This window comes from Megascapheus bottae, chromosome 2 (genome assembly GCF_031878675.1).
Source record: "Megascapheus bottae isolate mThoBot1 chromosome 2, mThoBot2.hap1, whole genome shotgun sequence".
Lineage (NCBI taxonomy): Eukaryota > Metazoa > Chordata > Mammalia > Rodentia > Geomyidae > Megascapheus > Megascapheus bottae.
The window spans coordinates 68,316,437-68,334,347 of NC_143510.1; the positions used below are offsets into that span (position 1 = coordinate 68,316,437).

Sequence of the window (17,911 nt, forward strand, 5' to 3'; positions counted from 1 at the left end):
AATGGGGATTCAGTTCTTTCTTCTTTTTAAACTAGTTTCTTTCCAATTCCTGTTGATTAAAATCCCCAGGCAGAGGACAGTTATATTTTTCATTTTATTACAAAACTCATATGAATACATTTTTCATTTTATTACAAAACTCATATGAATACATCATCACAAAAGTCAATAACTACTTAGATGCAAAATTCAATTATCTTTCTTCTTCCCCTTCTTTTTTTTTCCCTGGAGGTCTCTCTTGCTTCGTCATCCCTGAGGTGGCTGTACTGATTCTGGTCCCCGCTCATTCTAATCACACTGTTTATTCACTGGACAATTTCTATATTCTATACAATTTCTATATTTCTTCATGTGTTTCCTCTATAAAACTACTGGTAGGCTGTGGTCTCAAAGTAACTTGAAGATACAGAACTTGTTTATTCATTTGTTGACCCGTAGGCTATCATGTCTGTAGAGGTTTTTTTAAAGGGGTTGGAATTGTCATGTGACCAAGTACTGAGATTGACATGTAACAAACTAATTAATATACAACTTGACAGGTGCTGACAGTTCAGGTTTTGGAATCATTAAGAGGAAATGTCCTCTATCAAGGCATTCAGAATAAAGAGATTAAAGGGGTTGAGCAACTCATGTAACAAACCGATATTGACCCTTTTCCTCTAGCTTTGTAATCATTACTTGCTATGTTGCCTAGCAACCCTCTGGCTTTATTTCCAAACCTGATATTAACTTAAAATAGATTAGAAATAGAAATTGTAGAAGCACAACTCTTAGACATTTCTGTTGTTTCAGATTTCTGTCAGCAAAACACAGAAGTGTATAAGACAGACCATCTAACATAGAATATTTCTTGACACGTTTTACTTAATATAAAATGGAGATAACATTGAAGCATTTTGATGAATAAGAATAGAAATTAAATGGTAATAGAAGCTTTGCAACATGCATTTCTCATCCTTTAATAGAACAACTGTTCTGAATAGTAAGAGCAAAACAAAATCTCTGAATTGTGTATTTTCTTTCTTCCTTGAAAACCATTCATGAAAGCATGAAGTGTGGTATTATTCTTTTGAGCAACACGATGCTATAATCATCTTAATGGTTCTTATTATTCTACTTTTTCAAAATTTCGGCAGTGCTTTGTGAAAGAATTGTTTAAGGGGAAGCAAAAGTGTTCAGCGCCTACCAAGGAAAAATGAATCACAGAGAAAAATATTAATTCCTCCATCAACACCATTCATTGAAAATCTAATTTCTAGGTAGTAGGCTGAAGTAATTACTAAAAAGTTAGGAAGTGTGTGACTAAACTAGGAAATATATTGATCTAGTATGTTACTAGTGATGTGAGAAACTATGTGTGAAGAATTTACATGAATTCCTATCTGACTTCTAAGGATTTAGTAGCCTTTTCTCCCTATGCAACCAAACTTCATTTATGTATCCTTACAAGGGAAAAGCATCGGGAAATCTATGCAAATATTTGAAAATTGCATTCAGTCCAAAGAGAAATATCACATTCTTTCCCTCCCTTTTGATGAAATTCTAGCTATTCCCAAGTTAGTGAAATGTCTTGTCAAGTGGTAGCTTCCAACTTTTGAGAAGAGAACAATTTGGAAATTTGCCAGAAACTCATGACTTTCTTCCTAGAAAAGTAATATACATAATGAGATCATTAATATGTTAATTATTCCACACTGTGTCTCTGTACCATAATGTTTTATAAGTACATTGACAAATTGTTAGTTGTTGATTAAAAATAAAATATACAGATACTTAATACAATACTTTATAATGAATTTCCAAAATCTTCAAAATCTGAGCAGCCATTTGTGAAACTGGGAGACAAAGTTAGAACTTGATTCTTTGGAACATAGTCTGTGGACGGAATGTAAAGTTGGGAGAGAGGGTCTAAAGAAAGCTTAGATTTAGCCTGTGGATGCTCAATAATGCCTTTTGAAATTTAAGATTCCTTGTAGCCTGATGTTGATTTTTCTCCTCAAACAATGCAAGATTTGTCCTTAATTTCTTCACTAGTGGTATAAAAACAATTCAAAACAGTTCACGATGTTGACTTCTGTCCCTGTACTTATTTGTCTAAGAAAACTTAGATGATCAATTATCCTTCTTAAATTGTTTCCTGATCGGTAAAAAACTCATACAAATAAAATTAAAGGTTATCATAAGAATTAAACTAGGTATCATATATCAGGCTCAAATCAACACCTGTGAGGAATATGCATTTTTATTTATTTTTATTTTTATTTTTATTGCCAGTCTTGGGCTTGAGCTCAGGGCCTGAGCACTGTCCTTGGACTTTCTCAAGGCTAGAGCTCTACCACTTGAGCCTCAGCATCACTTTTGGCTTTTTTCTATGTTTGTAGTACCGAGGAATTGAACCCAGGCCATTGTGCATGCTAGGCAAGTACTCTACCACTAGGCCAAAATCCCGGTCCACGGATATGCATTTTTAATTTACTCATGTATACCATAGTTTTGTACCTACTTTATTTCTAACTTGAGTGCAAAAGCTATTCAGCCTGTAAACTCTCTAAAATGAAGTAAAATGTATGTGGGCTTGATTGACAATAGTTATTCTAAGATTCCATTAAGTGACTGGTTGACTTGCTGGTTATTTGTTGATAAAAGAAAATGATGATAATAGTTGATAAACTTGAGTTAAAAATGGGTAAAACTCTTTGCTAGGACAAATTTTTAGTAGTGATATCACAAGCAAGTATTTAAATGTTGAACTATTTTTTTTTCTATAAATATTTTTACATAATTAGATTAAGGTAATTTTTATGTTGATTTTAGAAGTAGAATGATTTTCAGTTCTAATGGAACCCATTATAAATTTGGATCTTAAGATTGGTAATAAAAATAAATAAAAGTTATGGATACTGAATGTGTATATTAATAAAATATCTTTGACATTTCAGAGTACAGATGATTCAGATATATCTGTGATTTCCCAGAATAAGAAGTGCTTTGACAATGATATTGTTTGTTCTAAAAGTGTTCTGATTTCAGTTGGGGACACTGAAATTTACCTGAATGATACTCCTTTCAAACAGGTTAGTGAATTATTTCTTTTTGGGGCGTTTTAGTTTGTCCTGAGAATACGAAAGATAGAATGAAATATTTTGCATATTTGTTTATGTCAGTTACAAGATTTTTAATGTAAATTTAACCTTATATTACCCATTTCTTCTGTTGGTACTTCACTTTGTTGCATCCCCATTTTTTTCTTCATTTTCATGGCCATCAATTAGAACTTGCTTTGTAGGCTGCTTCAGTACTTCCAAGTTCTATCTTATCCCTCTTCACATTCTGTAATTAGCATGGCTTGTCTTTTTTTTCCATCATTTTGTATTATCTTCAAGTAGTTGCAGCAGGGGTTTCTAGTCAATGAATGTATCACATTATGAGTATGATGCATCCTGCTCAGTGTCACTCATTCCATCATTCTCCCCCATCTTTCTCAGCTTTACCCATTTCTTTACTAAAATGGGAATTCAGCTTAGTGCTTCAAAAATGTTCAAAGTGCTTCCAGATGCCTTTCCATTGTTCTTACACAGCCTTGTCAAAGTAGCTGTTTTTCACCTTCCTGTCCCTTCTTTTAGCTTTTGTGTTCTCTATAGTCTTTTATCTCCATTCCTTCATGAAATGCCACTGCTTCTCCCTTGGTATGACTTTCAGTTTGACATATTCTGATGCACCATGTCTTGCCTTCTTCAGGAAGCTCCTCTTTGTGCTTTCAAGTACCCTATTTCATCACCATAATACATCATTTGTATTAGTCCTTGGAGAAGTTCTTGTGTGGTTGTCCATGTCTCTTGATTACATTGGAGTTGTGTAACAACCTGGATTAACTTCATTAATCTATTTATCCTTAGAGCCCCCACAAATCTAAAAACATTAGTAACTTTGATTCATTCATTCATCCTCTCACAATGTTTTCTATATATCATAACCCACGGTAGGTATTGGGACCATAACTGTGAGCCATGCCTGCCTTTGACTGGCATTCGTGTGAGTGATACATCCAAGTAAATAAAGATCTGCAGCACATTGTGCCATGGAAGGAGTCTATAACAGCTCTTATTGGAACATCTGAGGATACCTAAAAGCAACCTAATATACTTAGAGCATAGGCTTTGGAGATAGTAGTTCTATGACCTGCTAGCTGTGCCATACAAGACACGTTTCATGACTTCTTCAAACGGCAGCTTTCCCATCTGTAAATTTTGGATGGTTATCAACTCACAATCTTGAGCTCAACTGAGGATTTTCATGATAATGTGAAATAACAGATTTCAAGAAATTGTACTCTTCTGCTCCTTCTTCCTTCTTAATACTGAAGGCTCAGAAGACATATTCTGAATGAAACAATCTGAACTACATCCTAAATGATAAGTGGGTATTGGCTAGATGAAGACAGGAGCAGGATGTCAATAGCGAATGGTCATGTTTAAGGAAGTACAGTTGGGAGAAAAAAATTGGCATGGATGGATGAGTGCAAGTGGTTTGGTTTGTTTTAAGCTGAGTATATGAGATAAAAGGCAAAGGGCAGATAGCAAATGAAGAAATTCTAGAGGAATATCTCAATTGTAACTTATGAGGCAGGGGTTAAGAACAGTTGGCAAGAGGGCTGGGTCTACACCATGGAAGTCCTTACATAACATTAAGGCATTGAAACATCAGGAACTTTTGGAAATGAGAAGCATATTGACCCCCACGGGTATTGTTCTTCTAGGAGAGGACTGCTGACGGGGGAAAACTGAGTTCATAGGATACATAAAGTTTAGTTCTATAATCCCATTTCTCTCCCCCCCATTAAGCCACTATACTTCTAAGGACCAAACAATATCAATCAAAGATTTTTCCATAAATACAAGATTTTCAGAATGACATAAGTTTCTGGTTAGAGATTTGAGACACAAGTAGAAGCCAAGATGGCAAATGTAGAGAGTGAATGTGGCTGAAAATATTGATGTATCTGCATTAATATAGAATAATGGAATTTGTTGAAATCAGTTTAGAAAGTGGGGGAGAAGAAATGAAGGAGAGTGACAGAGGCAGGGTGTCTATTCAAGGTCCATTGTATATAGACATACATACTACCTATTACAAGGTATGTCAAAATGAAACCTCTATGTGCAGCTAAATGATGCTAATAGAAATGTGAGAAAAAAGAACCTGACTTCCATAAAAGATCTGACATTTTCCTTTACCACACTGGCTTTTGCCTTTTTTTTTCTCTTTGGATGGCTAACGTATTTTTACAAAATCAAGGCCAAAGGAGCACTTCATAGATCATAAAATGTTTTTAAGAAAATCAATCAGTAACCAAGAGAGAACTTTTCTGCATCAAGTGAGTGGCCCAGTGTACACACAGGAATTTGTAGCTTTTGCTTTTGAAAAACTGTTTCTTTAATTTTTATCATACTTGACCAAAACTGCAAGGCAGGCTTACTATATATAATCTGATAAATGGTCCTTTAAAATGATCTTAAAAATGATCCTTTTTCCAGGCTTCAGAATACCATTTATCTAAGTTTGGTATGCAAATCTTCATTAAAACCATGTGCAATATTTGTCATATGTGCTGCTTTCATGTTCTGCCTTAATAACTGCAATAGATAAGGTTTGTAGTGTACCCCAAATTCTCATACTAAGGCTGGAAAACCACTTCTTAAAAAACAGCTTATATCTCAGGTAGAAGCATTGAAACCAACTAGAAAATGACCATACTTTAGACAAAATAGAGCTTTTTCAATCATGCTAACATGTTTAAAAAAATAATTACAGGATTCTGGCCTAGCCATTAGCTGAATATTCATTTATAAGTGAAAGTTATCTTTATGACCACAGTGCTTAAACAAAAAAAAAAACAAAGAGAAAATGGTAAATACTCACAGACAGGTTTAACACATTCTTAAAGTGGTAATTACAGCACTGTGTAACTTTCAGTTTCTACCCATATGTGGGTGCTGTGAATTGTCTTTAGATAGGATATAACCAATGAAGTTAGAGTGAGAAAAGTCGCAAAAATCACTTGGTTCTAATAAATCCCCCACTAATGGATATTTATAGAAGACTGTAAGTAAAAATCATAAGCAAAAATAATGTCCATTTATTCATGGCAAATACATGGTTTATCCATGGAAAGGGGGAAAATCTGTTTTTTTTAAAGATAAACATGCCATCCTAATTCAGTCAGACACATAAGGAATATATGTTGTTTATCCAAATCATACTTGCTTTTATTAACTATATTTCTACCTTAGCTTTCTAAAACCACCAGAGTTTGTTTAAATGCCATGATTCTCACATGAAGTAAAAATTTTTAGCTCCTTTGAAGGAAAAGGACTGTTTCTTGCAGTAAACTTCCCTGTCTAATCTTTTGCATCTTGATAACTAACTTAAAACTAACATGTAAGTAAAGACAATAACGTCAAAGATGAGTTGAACAATTAGCTACTACTAAGTGTAATGAAAACAAACAAGTTTTTAAAAAAGCTTTATCTGGTAAAGAGTACCTGTGTGGCAGATCAGGTTACACACATTGCAGGGCCCAAAATGAAAACATTGTGGGTCACTTGTTACAGCAAAGACATCAACAACAAAACTTCTTTGTTTCATTTTTTTTCTTGGCCTGTCATGATCTCTCTCTCTCTCTCTCTCTCTCTCTCTCTCTCTCTCTCTCTCTCTCTCTCTCTCTCTCTCTCTCTCTCTCTCTCGCTCTCTCTCTCTCTCGCTCTCTCTCTTTCTCGCTCTCTCTCTCTCTCTCTCTCTCTCTCTCTCTCTCTCTCTCTCTCTCTCTCTCTTCTTCCCTCCCTCTCTCCCTCCCCACCTCTTTCTTTCTTTCTTTCTTTCTTTCTTTCTTTCTTTCTTTCTTTCTTTCTTTCTTTCTTTCTCTCTCTCTCTCTTTCTCTCTTTTCTTTCTTTCTTTCTTTCTTTCTTTCTTTCTTTCTTTCTTTCTTTCTTTCTTTCTTTCTTTCTTTTCTTCCTTCTTCTTTCTTTTAAAACCCATTTAATGGTTTGCTGTCTTGGGCACGGGGATATTCCCAAGGAGAGTGCAGACAATGTTAAGGGCCTGGCTTAAAGACAATGAGGTCTGGGGGCCTCTCTCCCCTTGCCCTGTCTCTATACCACAGACAGAGTATTTAAGTCATTGGGCAGAGACAGAGAAGCAGGCAGCTGAAGTGCAGTTCTGGGCAGTGAGGCTACATGTGGAAGAGGAAAGGCACACGACTGAAAAGATCTTATGGATATAATGAGGTTTATTTCATTTGTCCTTTGAAATATTTAAAGGCCACTGCAGTGGAATATCCTCAAGCTATGCTTGGTTATTACTTTGGAGAGAAAAGTGAGGAAAGAATTTCATATTTCCTTCGTATTTTTATTCTGCTTCTGGGTAAATTAGTTTTACCTACCATGACACAATAATGAATTTTAAAAGCTATTATTTGAGTTAATTTCAAGGTCATAGTCAATATACTTACATTTGGATGCATATCCTGTTTTCACATTCTCACTGTCTGAGAAAGGAACTCACTAGTTTCCTAGTGCATTTCATCTGCTTTTGCATGCGTATTATTTTCTTTAAGTATACATAGACATTTTCTTTAAATATACAAACCATAGTATGTCACTTCCCTTTCACTTTGCAGACTATATTTTGCACCTAGGCTGGTTACTCTGTTGTGGGTAATGTGGCTGCGAAGGTATCAGGCAATCAGGTAATCCATGCCAGAGCCCTTTGATGACTATTTTCTAGTCCTGAACATATCTTGGACATTTCTTCCCCTAAACTTCATTTAAACCATTTCTTCTGCCTAGGACAACTTCTTCATTATCACTCTCAGCTATTCCTTAATTTGTATAAAGTTTTACCTTGTTAAAGGTAAAAGGGACTATCCTAATCTCTTTAAGAGTCACCCATATTCTCTCTCTTTCCTTAATGCCCTTCCTAGCCATTTATGTTTTTTTTTGTGTTCTTCTTAACTATTTCACCTTTATGCATGTTTAGTCCTTCTATAAGTCTGCATCTGATTATCAGTCTTATGGATTTCCTGTTTTATGCCTTTGAGCTTTCTTACTAATCTCAGAAAGGACATGACCAAGGAATAATACTAGCACATAGGGAGTGACTGGAAGATATTTATATATTTTATTCATTCAGGCTAGAGAACAGGCAACCCTTATTTATTATTATTATTATTATTATTATTATTATTATTATTATTATTATTATTGTTATTTTCAGAAGAAACGATCAGGTTTCTTTCTAGAAAGTAAACCTACCTACCAGCTTTGGAAGGCTGGGTACTATACAGTGGTGTACTTCCCAGAAGAAGACGTTACTATTCTTTGGGATCAAAAGACAACTATCCATATCAAAGTGGGACCACAATGGAAAGTAAGTCGATCTAACCTACACATGAGAAGGATAAGATGAAACAATGTTTATTTTTTGATGTTTGATAGGAAGAAAAATGAAATATTTTCAGAATTATTTAACAAACCCCTGTGGAGAATGTTACCAACTAGAATCCAGTGCTATGAATTCTGATTCTTTTTATTTTCACCTAACAGTATATTTTTTAAGGTTTCCTAGATTAATCATTTATTTCCTTTGTCCTTCAGCTTTGGTATGTGATTTGATTGTAGTATAGTTAGATTTATTTGTTACAGTTTATTTTCTGCATTTTGTTTAGCATTTTTGTCAGTTGTGGGGCTTGAACTCAGGGCCTGAGCACTGTCCTTGGACTTTTCTCAAGGCTAGATTCCTACCACTTTAGCCACAGCAACACTTCCAGCTTTTTTCTTTGTATGTGGTACTGAGGAATCAAACCTGGCTCTTTGTGCATGCCAGGAAAGCACTCTACTAGTAGGCCAAACTCCCACCCTCAGAATATTTTAATAGACTTAATAGTGTTACAAGTCTGTACAAGCATATCTAGACATATATACTTATGAAACATATACTTACACAATTACATATATACTTACAAAATGTATATATGTATAAAATAGTGTCTGATTATACTTTTTCTGATTTATTCATTTATTAGTATCATCAGTGCTACAATGTTTGTAGCTATGAATTAGTAAAAGATTTGGAGGCTGGTAAATAATCAGAGTTAAATTAAATAGGTAGAAAAAGCAACTTTCGTCAACTTTTTCTTTGTAGATAATTGCTTTCAAAGTTATTATCTGTATTTTTTAATTCTTCAAACTGTGGTTATGAATGATTCTGTAAGTGTTAAATATAAAATATTTCATGATATTTATCTTTTGCTTTAGAATAAACTGTCAGGACTTTGTGGGAACTTTGACAAATGTACTTCAAATGATATGACCACATCTAATAACTTGGAAGTGCGAAATGCTCAGGTATTTGGAGATAGCTGGGCATTAGGACAGGTGAGTTAAGTATATGTATTTTAGAATAAAGCAACATACTTTTCAACTTCTTTTATTCAAAAATTTTATTCTTAGAATAACATGTTAATTTTCATTTTACGTATATTCATGTTAATATTTTCTCATAACAGTCTACAGTTATTCATGGTTGATGAATTTTCAGATTTCTCTTCCAATGCAATTCAGTGACAAACTTTCATTGCAAACATATGATGTCAATACCATAGATGAAGATGTCAAGTCTCAGTGAGGTCAGGTGACCTGTGTCACGTTGTATACTACGTAGCCAAGATGTAGCGGAGATTATTGTCAAATTTATATTTCTTGCTCATATTTTCCTGACCATAGAAAAATGTGTTGCTGATATATCTGCATTTTTTATTTAGTTTTTTGTCTGTCGTGGGGCTTGAACTCTGGGCTTGGGTCCTGTCCCTGAGTTCTTCAGCTCAAGGCTACTGCCCCTCTCCTGGGCCTGGGCATTGTCTCTGAGCTCTTCAGCTCAAGGCTATGGCCCTATCCCTTGAGCCAAGCCCTACTCTTGGTTTTCTAGTGGTTAATTGGAGATAAGAGTCTTTAGACTTTAGTGCCTGGGCTGGCTTTGAACTACAATACTCAGATCTCAACCTCCTGTGTAGCTAGCATTTCAAACAAGAGCCACCATGCCCAGCTATATCTGCATTTTTAAGAAGCAATGACTAAATAAAAGCAGAATGTCTTTTAACATTGTTTTGTTTTTTTGTTCAACATTGTTTGTCTTTTAACATGAGCTTTGTTAACGTTGTACAACAAAAAGACGCGCCCACCTGTGTGCATACAGGAAAGAATGTGTGGTCAGCTACCTTTGGGAAAATATTAAAAAGTTATTTGATACTTTTTTTAAGGATTACTTGAGGCCATATGTACCTAAAAAAGAGGGATATGTTGGAAGGGTTTCTTAGTTGCTTACTAAGAAATTATACTTTGTTATAAATTTTTAATCAAGTATGGTTCAGTGGAACACACCTTGAATGTTGAATTAACAAAAAAAAAAAAACCCCAGATCCAAATTAGGACTTGATACTATATAGGATACAGTCAGGAATGTCCCTGGAGAAGATGATCTGAGGATGAATTCTTTAAGAATTACAGGGGTGGGAGGGTAAATTATATGGAAGAGAAGATAGCAAAAAGAGGGATTAGCTGTCTCACAAGTGTGAGAATGGATAGATTAGGGTGCATAAAATGAATTCCAAAACAATCAATAAAATTGTGGTTAATAGTTTAATCTGGAGAAATAGATGGAATGCAAGGTACAGATTTGCAAGTTATCAGGGGCACAAGGTTCTAACATGCTAGCTAGAACATTATCAGTGGTGGTGAGCAAACTGCAAATATGCACATATAAATGTACAAATGACAGCTTGTATGTTTAATGAAAATGAACTCAAATTTCATTAAAGATGAAAGTAATCCTTTCAGTTGAATAATTGTAGAAGAAGTGTAGTTTTTGTAAGGGTCAAGAATGTTTCCTACTTTTGGGCTTCAGAAATTTCAGATATGCATCCCAGATGTGAGAACAGTACAGTTTAGAACATGTGAGATGTGCCTGAGAGATACTTAGGTGACCAGTTTAGAAATACAGAAAGAAGGTCAGAGATGAAAAAGTGATCAGACAATAAATAGTATATTTAGGTTGTGAAACTCATGGCATGTGCATTGAATGAGAAAATTAAAGTTTAAGAACAAAAGTTTGTCTAGAGGGGAGGGAGTTGGAGGTTGGAGAATGGCAGCAACAGAAACTCACAAGTCGTGCTGCTGAAACCAAATGAGAAGACATTTAAGAAGGGCCGAGTTTTAAGCAGAATCTACGGCACAAAAAGTCAAGCTTCCCAGATTGCCAAGCTTCCTTTAGGTTTAATAGTGAAGAAGTCCCTGGGTGGTGGGGGATCTCTTCTTCCTCAGGGAAGTTTCAGGGAAGTAGATTTGGGAAGTAGTGCTTAGGAGCAATTGGGGTGGTACAGACATTAATACAATTCCTAGGAAGACAGACTGTGACAGAAACAGGAGAGGTAAGTATTGACAGAACAAGGCTCATGCTCATAGCATTTGTTGTGCAAATGCTGCACTTAAGAAAAAAGTCAGTACCTTTCCACTCTGTCTCTAATATTACTAGGCTTTTTAATACTCAGTGGCTGTTCAAGATGACAAATACTATTAACCATATATGGATGAAAGCAAATGTAGGTGAAGCCCATCTCAGCGGATGAGAATGTTAGATGTCACTGACAGAAATGGAGTATGCAAGTTTATCTAGGTGTCTCTTTGAGAAATCCTGTCTGTAAGATACTCTTTTCTCATTTAGAAAAAATCATATTAAATGAAGTAAGCCAGACTCAAAGGAACATAGGCTCAATGGTTTCCCTCATTTGTCATAATCAGTAGAAACCTAGGTCTCTCATAGCAGAGATTTGCAATAGAGCAAAACCCTAAATACATAAGGCCATATAGTATGACGCTAAATGAAAGGACCTCTAAGATATAGAAACAAAAGCCATATAATGAGTGATTGTTATCCTTAATGTACTATGTTATCTCTCATCTCTTTTGCTCTCCCTTTGTTATCTCATATTGTTATAGTATCTCACTTTGTTATCTGATATAATGGATATATTTGTATTTGGTTATTTGAAATTGGATAGGGAAGAGGGGAAAACAAGATGAGGGGTGGGGATCGGGGGGGAGGGAAATGGGGACCAAGACATGAGAAAGGGTATCAATGTATGTGAAGTAATGCACCTTCTATCTGGCAAATATAATGTAACCCTTCTATTAATTACAATAAAAATATATGGGAAAAAAGAAGAGGCTGTTCCTAAGTTGGAACATGCATTAAAAAAAAGATACTCCTTTCTCTTTAAAATCTCAACAGTGTGATGATCCAGTCGAAGCAATGAAACCCTGTGAGGCTCATCAAAATAAATTTCCTTATGCCAAGAAAGAATGCTCCATTTTGTACAGTGATGTCTTTGCTCCTTGTCGCAATGTGGTAAGTGAATCCTTCCCTAAGTTCCCAAATGTTCAAAAGTAAAGCTGCATCTGTAACATGCAGATGAGAGACAAATAACTTAGCTTCCTAGGACTCTTTTTTTTCAGATTATCACTGAGATATCTTTAGGAGGACTTACTAAGAGCAGTTTTCTGTAGAAGTAACACACTTATATAGTAACTTTCTTCCTTACTTTCTTTTTTTGGGTGGAGCTCTGGTAGGGCTTCACACTTGATTAACAGATGCTCTAGAACTTGAGCCATGACTGCAGCCTGTTTTGCTTTAGTTATTTTTCTGATTAGACTTTGCATTCTTTGGTTGGGCTGTGGCCTTAGACACTGAGCCTCCAGTTTCCATTTTCTGCTTAGCTGGAATCACAGACATTCAGTATACTGAACTCAGTTTTTGAAATCAGAACTTACCAACTTTTGCCCAATTAGTAGTGTCCCAGGGAAGTGATTCTTATCTACTTGCATGAATGTTAGTTTTAGGGGAATATTCCCCATTTGGACTTTCTTCTCCTTAACCCAAAGTATAGTTTCACAGATTCACTACTGGGACACTTAAAGTTGTTTTAAGCGCACATTGCCAGAATATTATTCTGAAACTTAACTTTCAAAACTTCTTTCCCACACATGATGTTACACCTGACAGAAGTTTTGAAAGCAGTTTAATGTATTTGTAGAAGTCTAGAAGCCTTCCTGAAGCATATCAAGATATATTAGTTGCTTTGAGGAAGGACTGTCTTGGGATTTTTGAGCTGTGAGCTAACTTGGCTACCTTTTTCCTGTGTAGATTTATACTTTAAAAGAGAAAGAAGATTTAATATGTCCTTGTTTCTGGATGATTGGGTAAATGACAAGTAGTGGAATTGCTGGGTCATAGGGGAGTTCTATGTTTAGTCTTTTGAGGAACTGCCATACTGCTTTCCGTAGTGGTTAAACGAGTTTGCACTCCCACCAACAGTGTAGTAGTGATCCCTCCTGGCCACATTCCCTTCAGCATCTGTCATTAGTAGATTTCTTTATCCTGGCCATTCTAAGTGGAGTGAGGAGGAATCTTAGAGTTGTTTTGATTTGTATTTCTTTTATGGCCAGAGATGTTGAGCATTTCTTCATGTATCTATAGGCCATTTTTGTTTCTTCTTCAGAGAAGACTTTAAGTCTTTGGCCCATCATTTAATGGGATGGTTGTTTCTTTGGAGATTAGTTTCTCAGTGATTCAATTTTTTGAGCTGTTGATATATTTTAGATATGAGGCCTTTGTCCGTTGTGTGGTTACTAAATCCACTAGCACAGTGATGTTCATTGCAGCACTATTTACCATAGTAAAGATATGGAACCAGCCCAGATGTCCCTCAGTTGAGTGGATCAAGAAGATGTGGTATTTGTACACAATGGAATTCTATGCTGCTGTCAGAAAGAACAACATCACCCCATTTGTTAGGAAATGGAAAGACTTAGAAAAAATCATATTAAGTGAAGTAAGCCAGACTCAAAGGAACATAGGCTCAATGGTTTCCCTCATTTGTCATAATTAGTAGGAACCTCAGGCTTTCCTAGCAGAGATTTACAATAGAGTAAAATCTAGATACATAAGGCCATACAGTGTGACACTAAATGTAAGGACCTCCAGGACATAGAAACAAAAGCCATAAAATGAGTGACTGTTGTTCTTAATGTACTATGCTATCTCTCATCTCTTTTGCTGTCCCTTGGTTATCTCATATTGTTACAGTATTTCACCTTGTTATCTGATATATTCTGTATTTTCTTAATTGGTTATTTAAAATTGGATAGGGAAGGGGAGAAATCAAGATGAGTGGAGGAGAGAGGGAAATGCGGACCATGACATGAGAAAGGGTATCAATGTTTGTGAAGTAATGTACCTTCTATCTGGTGAATATAATGTAACCATTCTATTAATTACAATAAAAGTATATGGGAAAAAAGAGAAAGAAGAATGTCAAATTCTAGACAAATATGTTATTCAGACAAGGTTATCTGGTAGATATTTGCTTGAAAATGAGTGGGATTAAATCTGGGTCATTAAGGGAAGGGAGAGTTTTTTGTCCTTGGAAGATCTCAACTTTCAAATGAAAAGTAGAACTTTGTAAAATATGTATCTATCACTATGACTTGAAGGTGCTGTGATACTTACTAACATTTTTGATAATATAGTTAACTATATTTATGAAGGTGATTCATTGATATTATATATATTTAAATGCATTAATAGAAGTTTTGCATAAGGCAGTGCATTTTCCAAATGACCAATGTATGATCTTAATCACATAGAAGCAAAAGACCCTTGCTTAGACGTGCTATACCAAAGCATTTTAACATATCAACATATGAAGCTTGTTGATATAGTTTCAGGTTTACATTAATCTTAAAGAAGGAATTCTCTTTTGGAGTTTATAGCCTGAGTAAGTGTCACAGTTACCTGAGCAAGACACTAAAAGAGTCCTTTTCCAATTGTATGCATGGGTAGGCATGGTTTTCTTTACGTGCTTCAGCCAAAAGCAAACTAAAACATAAGTATGGTAACTGATGGAAAGAACAGACTGGATGCAGAAAATGTTCTGCTTTTAATGCCATGTGATGATGCCAACAATGAAACAAAGTATCTTCAAATATACAAATCTGTTTTGACACAGATGTTGAAATGGTATTTATTTGTTATTCTTATTACTTGTTTGATAGTTCTTGGATATGACAGCTGCCTAATAATTCCTTTCTGCCTTTCTTTAAAAATTTTTTTTTGCAATGTAGAGTTTTGAAACGACAAGAACCCTCTAGGTGGCAATGTTAAATAATGAAAATTAAAAAACCCAAACCCCAAAACCAAAACAACAACAAAAAACCTCGAGCTCCCCCAAAACTGCCAATTAATTTCCTCTTAGAAGTTTGAGTTTTAAAGTTAGTACTTACTGAAATCATGTCATTTTTCATTACACTTTCAGATTGATGTTACCTCTTTTGCCAAAAACTGCCATGAAGATACCTGCAATTGCAATCTTGGTGGGGACTGTGAATGTTTGTGCACTAGTGTAGCAGCTTATGCTTATAAGTGTTGTCAGGAAGGGGTAGCGATTCACTGGAGAACACCCACTGTATGTGGTGAGTACTCTATGTAGAGAACACTTAAGGGGGACACTTTCTAATGTCTAAATTGCTGGCCATAGTGATTCATTCTTGTAATCCCAGGATTTGGGATGTGGATCTTGGGAGGATGGTGGTTGAATCCCACTCAGGAAACAATCATGACATCCTATGTGAACCAGTAAAAAAAAAATCATCTGAGTATGGGGGCATGCATTTGTCATCCAACTAATTTGAGAAGCTTAAATAGGAGGATAGGACCCAGACTGTCTTGAACACAAATTGAGATCCTATTAAAAATAATAACCAAAACACAAAGAGCTGGAAATATGATTCAAGTCGTAAAGTACCTACCTAATGAACAAGCTCCTGAATTAGGACACGAGGTCCACAAAAGAAGGAGCAAGAAGAGGCGATGGGAGAAGAGAAGGAGGAATGTATATATTGTGTTATGATAGACCCACTGGCATGGAAGTGATTTTAAATGTCTAAATTTTATATTCCCTTGGCAATTATTAATTGTAGTATATGTCTGTTATGTCTGACTAATCTTCCTGAAATGTTTGAAATACACAAGACACACAAAGAAATTGTTCATGATTTCAATTCTTTTATGACTGGAATGGTCACCTTTTTAGTTATAAGAATCATTTCCTCCCAATTGTCTTGGATTTGATTTCATATTCGGCTCTTTAATCATTATCTTTACTTGTGTAGGTTAGTCATTTGATAAACAGATTATGATTTGGACAACTCCCTGATGGATGTTACTAAATTATTGGGTCTATTTGCTTGCATTTGAAATTACTGCATGCAATATATTTATTGCAACATTTCACTTTAAAAATCCTCTTGGTCCAAAGGAGGCGTACACAGGGATATGTATTTATTTAGATAAGTGTTTATGTAGCTTACTACTTATTCTTTTTTCTTTTAGCACTTGATTGTGAATATTACAATGAAGGTATGTGACATTTTAATAATGAATATCACTATTGAATTATACTATATATGGTTTCATTTTAAAACTGTTAAATAATTTTGGATGTAAATAATTTAACTTATAATTTTATGAAAGCCTTCAATTTTTCAAATTTGCCTACATTTCTAAACATGCATATTAAAGTTTACTCCCTGAAAAATATTGTATAGCTCAAGCTCTCAGTACTTAAAGGTCCTCAATAATTAGTTTTGAATAGTATGAATGAATAAATATTATTAGTCTAAAATTTTATGTCAAAGGGATAAAAGACATATCAAAGGTATATGCACATTATCATTATATACACATTTGAATTGTTCAAATTGTTTAAATTCAACTTTACTTTTACTTGAGAATAATACATCTGTATGGATTATAATGTGTTATTTTGATACATATAGACACAGTGAAAATGATGAAATTCAACAACTTTGCATAGTGGTTATGCTAATTATTTATTTGTGGCAGCTGGGAGCTGTGGCTCATGCCTGTAATCCTAGCTACTCAGGAGGCTGAGATCTGTGGATCAAGGTTCAAAGTTAGCCTGAGAACAAAAAGACCTGAAACTTTTATCTCTAATTAACCTCTAGGAAATGGGAAGTGGGTCTTGGCTCAAGGATAGGGTGATAGCCTTTAGCTAAAGAGCTCAGGGACAGCGCCAAGGCTGAGTTCAAGCCCCATGACCCACAAAAGAAAAAAAATAAGAAAGAAAGAAAAAGAAAGAAGCCAGGCATAGAGACAAATACTCTATGATCTCAATAATATGTTAGCCAAAGTAGTGTAACTAATAGGAATTCAGAGGAAAATGATGATCACCAGAGCCGAGTAAGTCAGGGTGTGTGTGTGTGTGTGTGTGTGTGTGTGTGTGTGTGTAAAGATGTTAACAAAAGCATTCTAAGTTTCACTCAAAGGACTCAGTTTTGACGACTAATTGCACAGCATGGTGATTATAGTCAATCTTTATGCTGTGGAAATCAAAGAAACAAAATGTAAATATGATAACATGAGAAATTTATTTTGCCATTACTCAAGGCAAAAAAATAATTATGTGTATCCCCATATCCCCAGAAGAAGAATGTGTTGAGATAACAATTACACCAATCTAGTAGCCACATCAAATATCTGTATTTTCAATGAGAAGTCAGAGAGAATATGCTGACTAAAACTAAGGCATAGATACAAGAAAGATAAATGATACTTCAGTGCAAATATCAGAAAGTAGCAGGTTCAGAATTTGCATTTGTCAAACCTACTTAATGAGGAAGGCAGAGTACCAAAACTGGTTCAGACAAGTTAGGTGCTCTAGGGAGTTAGACACTTTTGTCAGGATCTGGAATCAGTCTAGACAACTGACAGGTAGATGGGGAA

The 17,911-nt window shown here is 35.1% G+C and overlaps 1 protein-coding gene across 1 annotated transcript in view; it reads left to right on the forward strand.

Annotated features, from left to right (window-relative positions):
* Otogl (otogelin like) overlaps positions 1-17,911 on the forward strand; it is a 132,888-nt gene that overhangs the window by 63,824 nt on the left and 51,153 nt on the right. The window contains exons 26-31 of the mRNA XM_090328305.1: positions 2,940-3,074; positions 8,273-8,425; positions 9,313-9,432; positions 12,341-12,457; positions 15,423-15,579; positions 16,499-16,525. Of these exons, the coding sequence (XP_090184431.1) occupies positions 2,940-3,074; positions 8,273-8,425; positions 9,313-9,432; positions 12,341-12,457; positions 15,423-15,579; positions 16,499-16,525 (709 nt within the window). The remainder of the gene's footprint in view (positions 1-2,939; positions 3,075-8,272; positions 8,426-9,312; positions 9,433-12,340; positions 12,458-15,422; positions 15,580-16,498; positions 16,526-17,911) is intronic.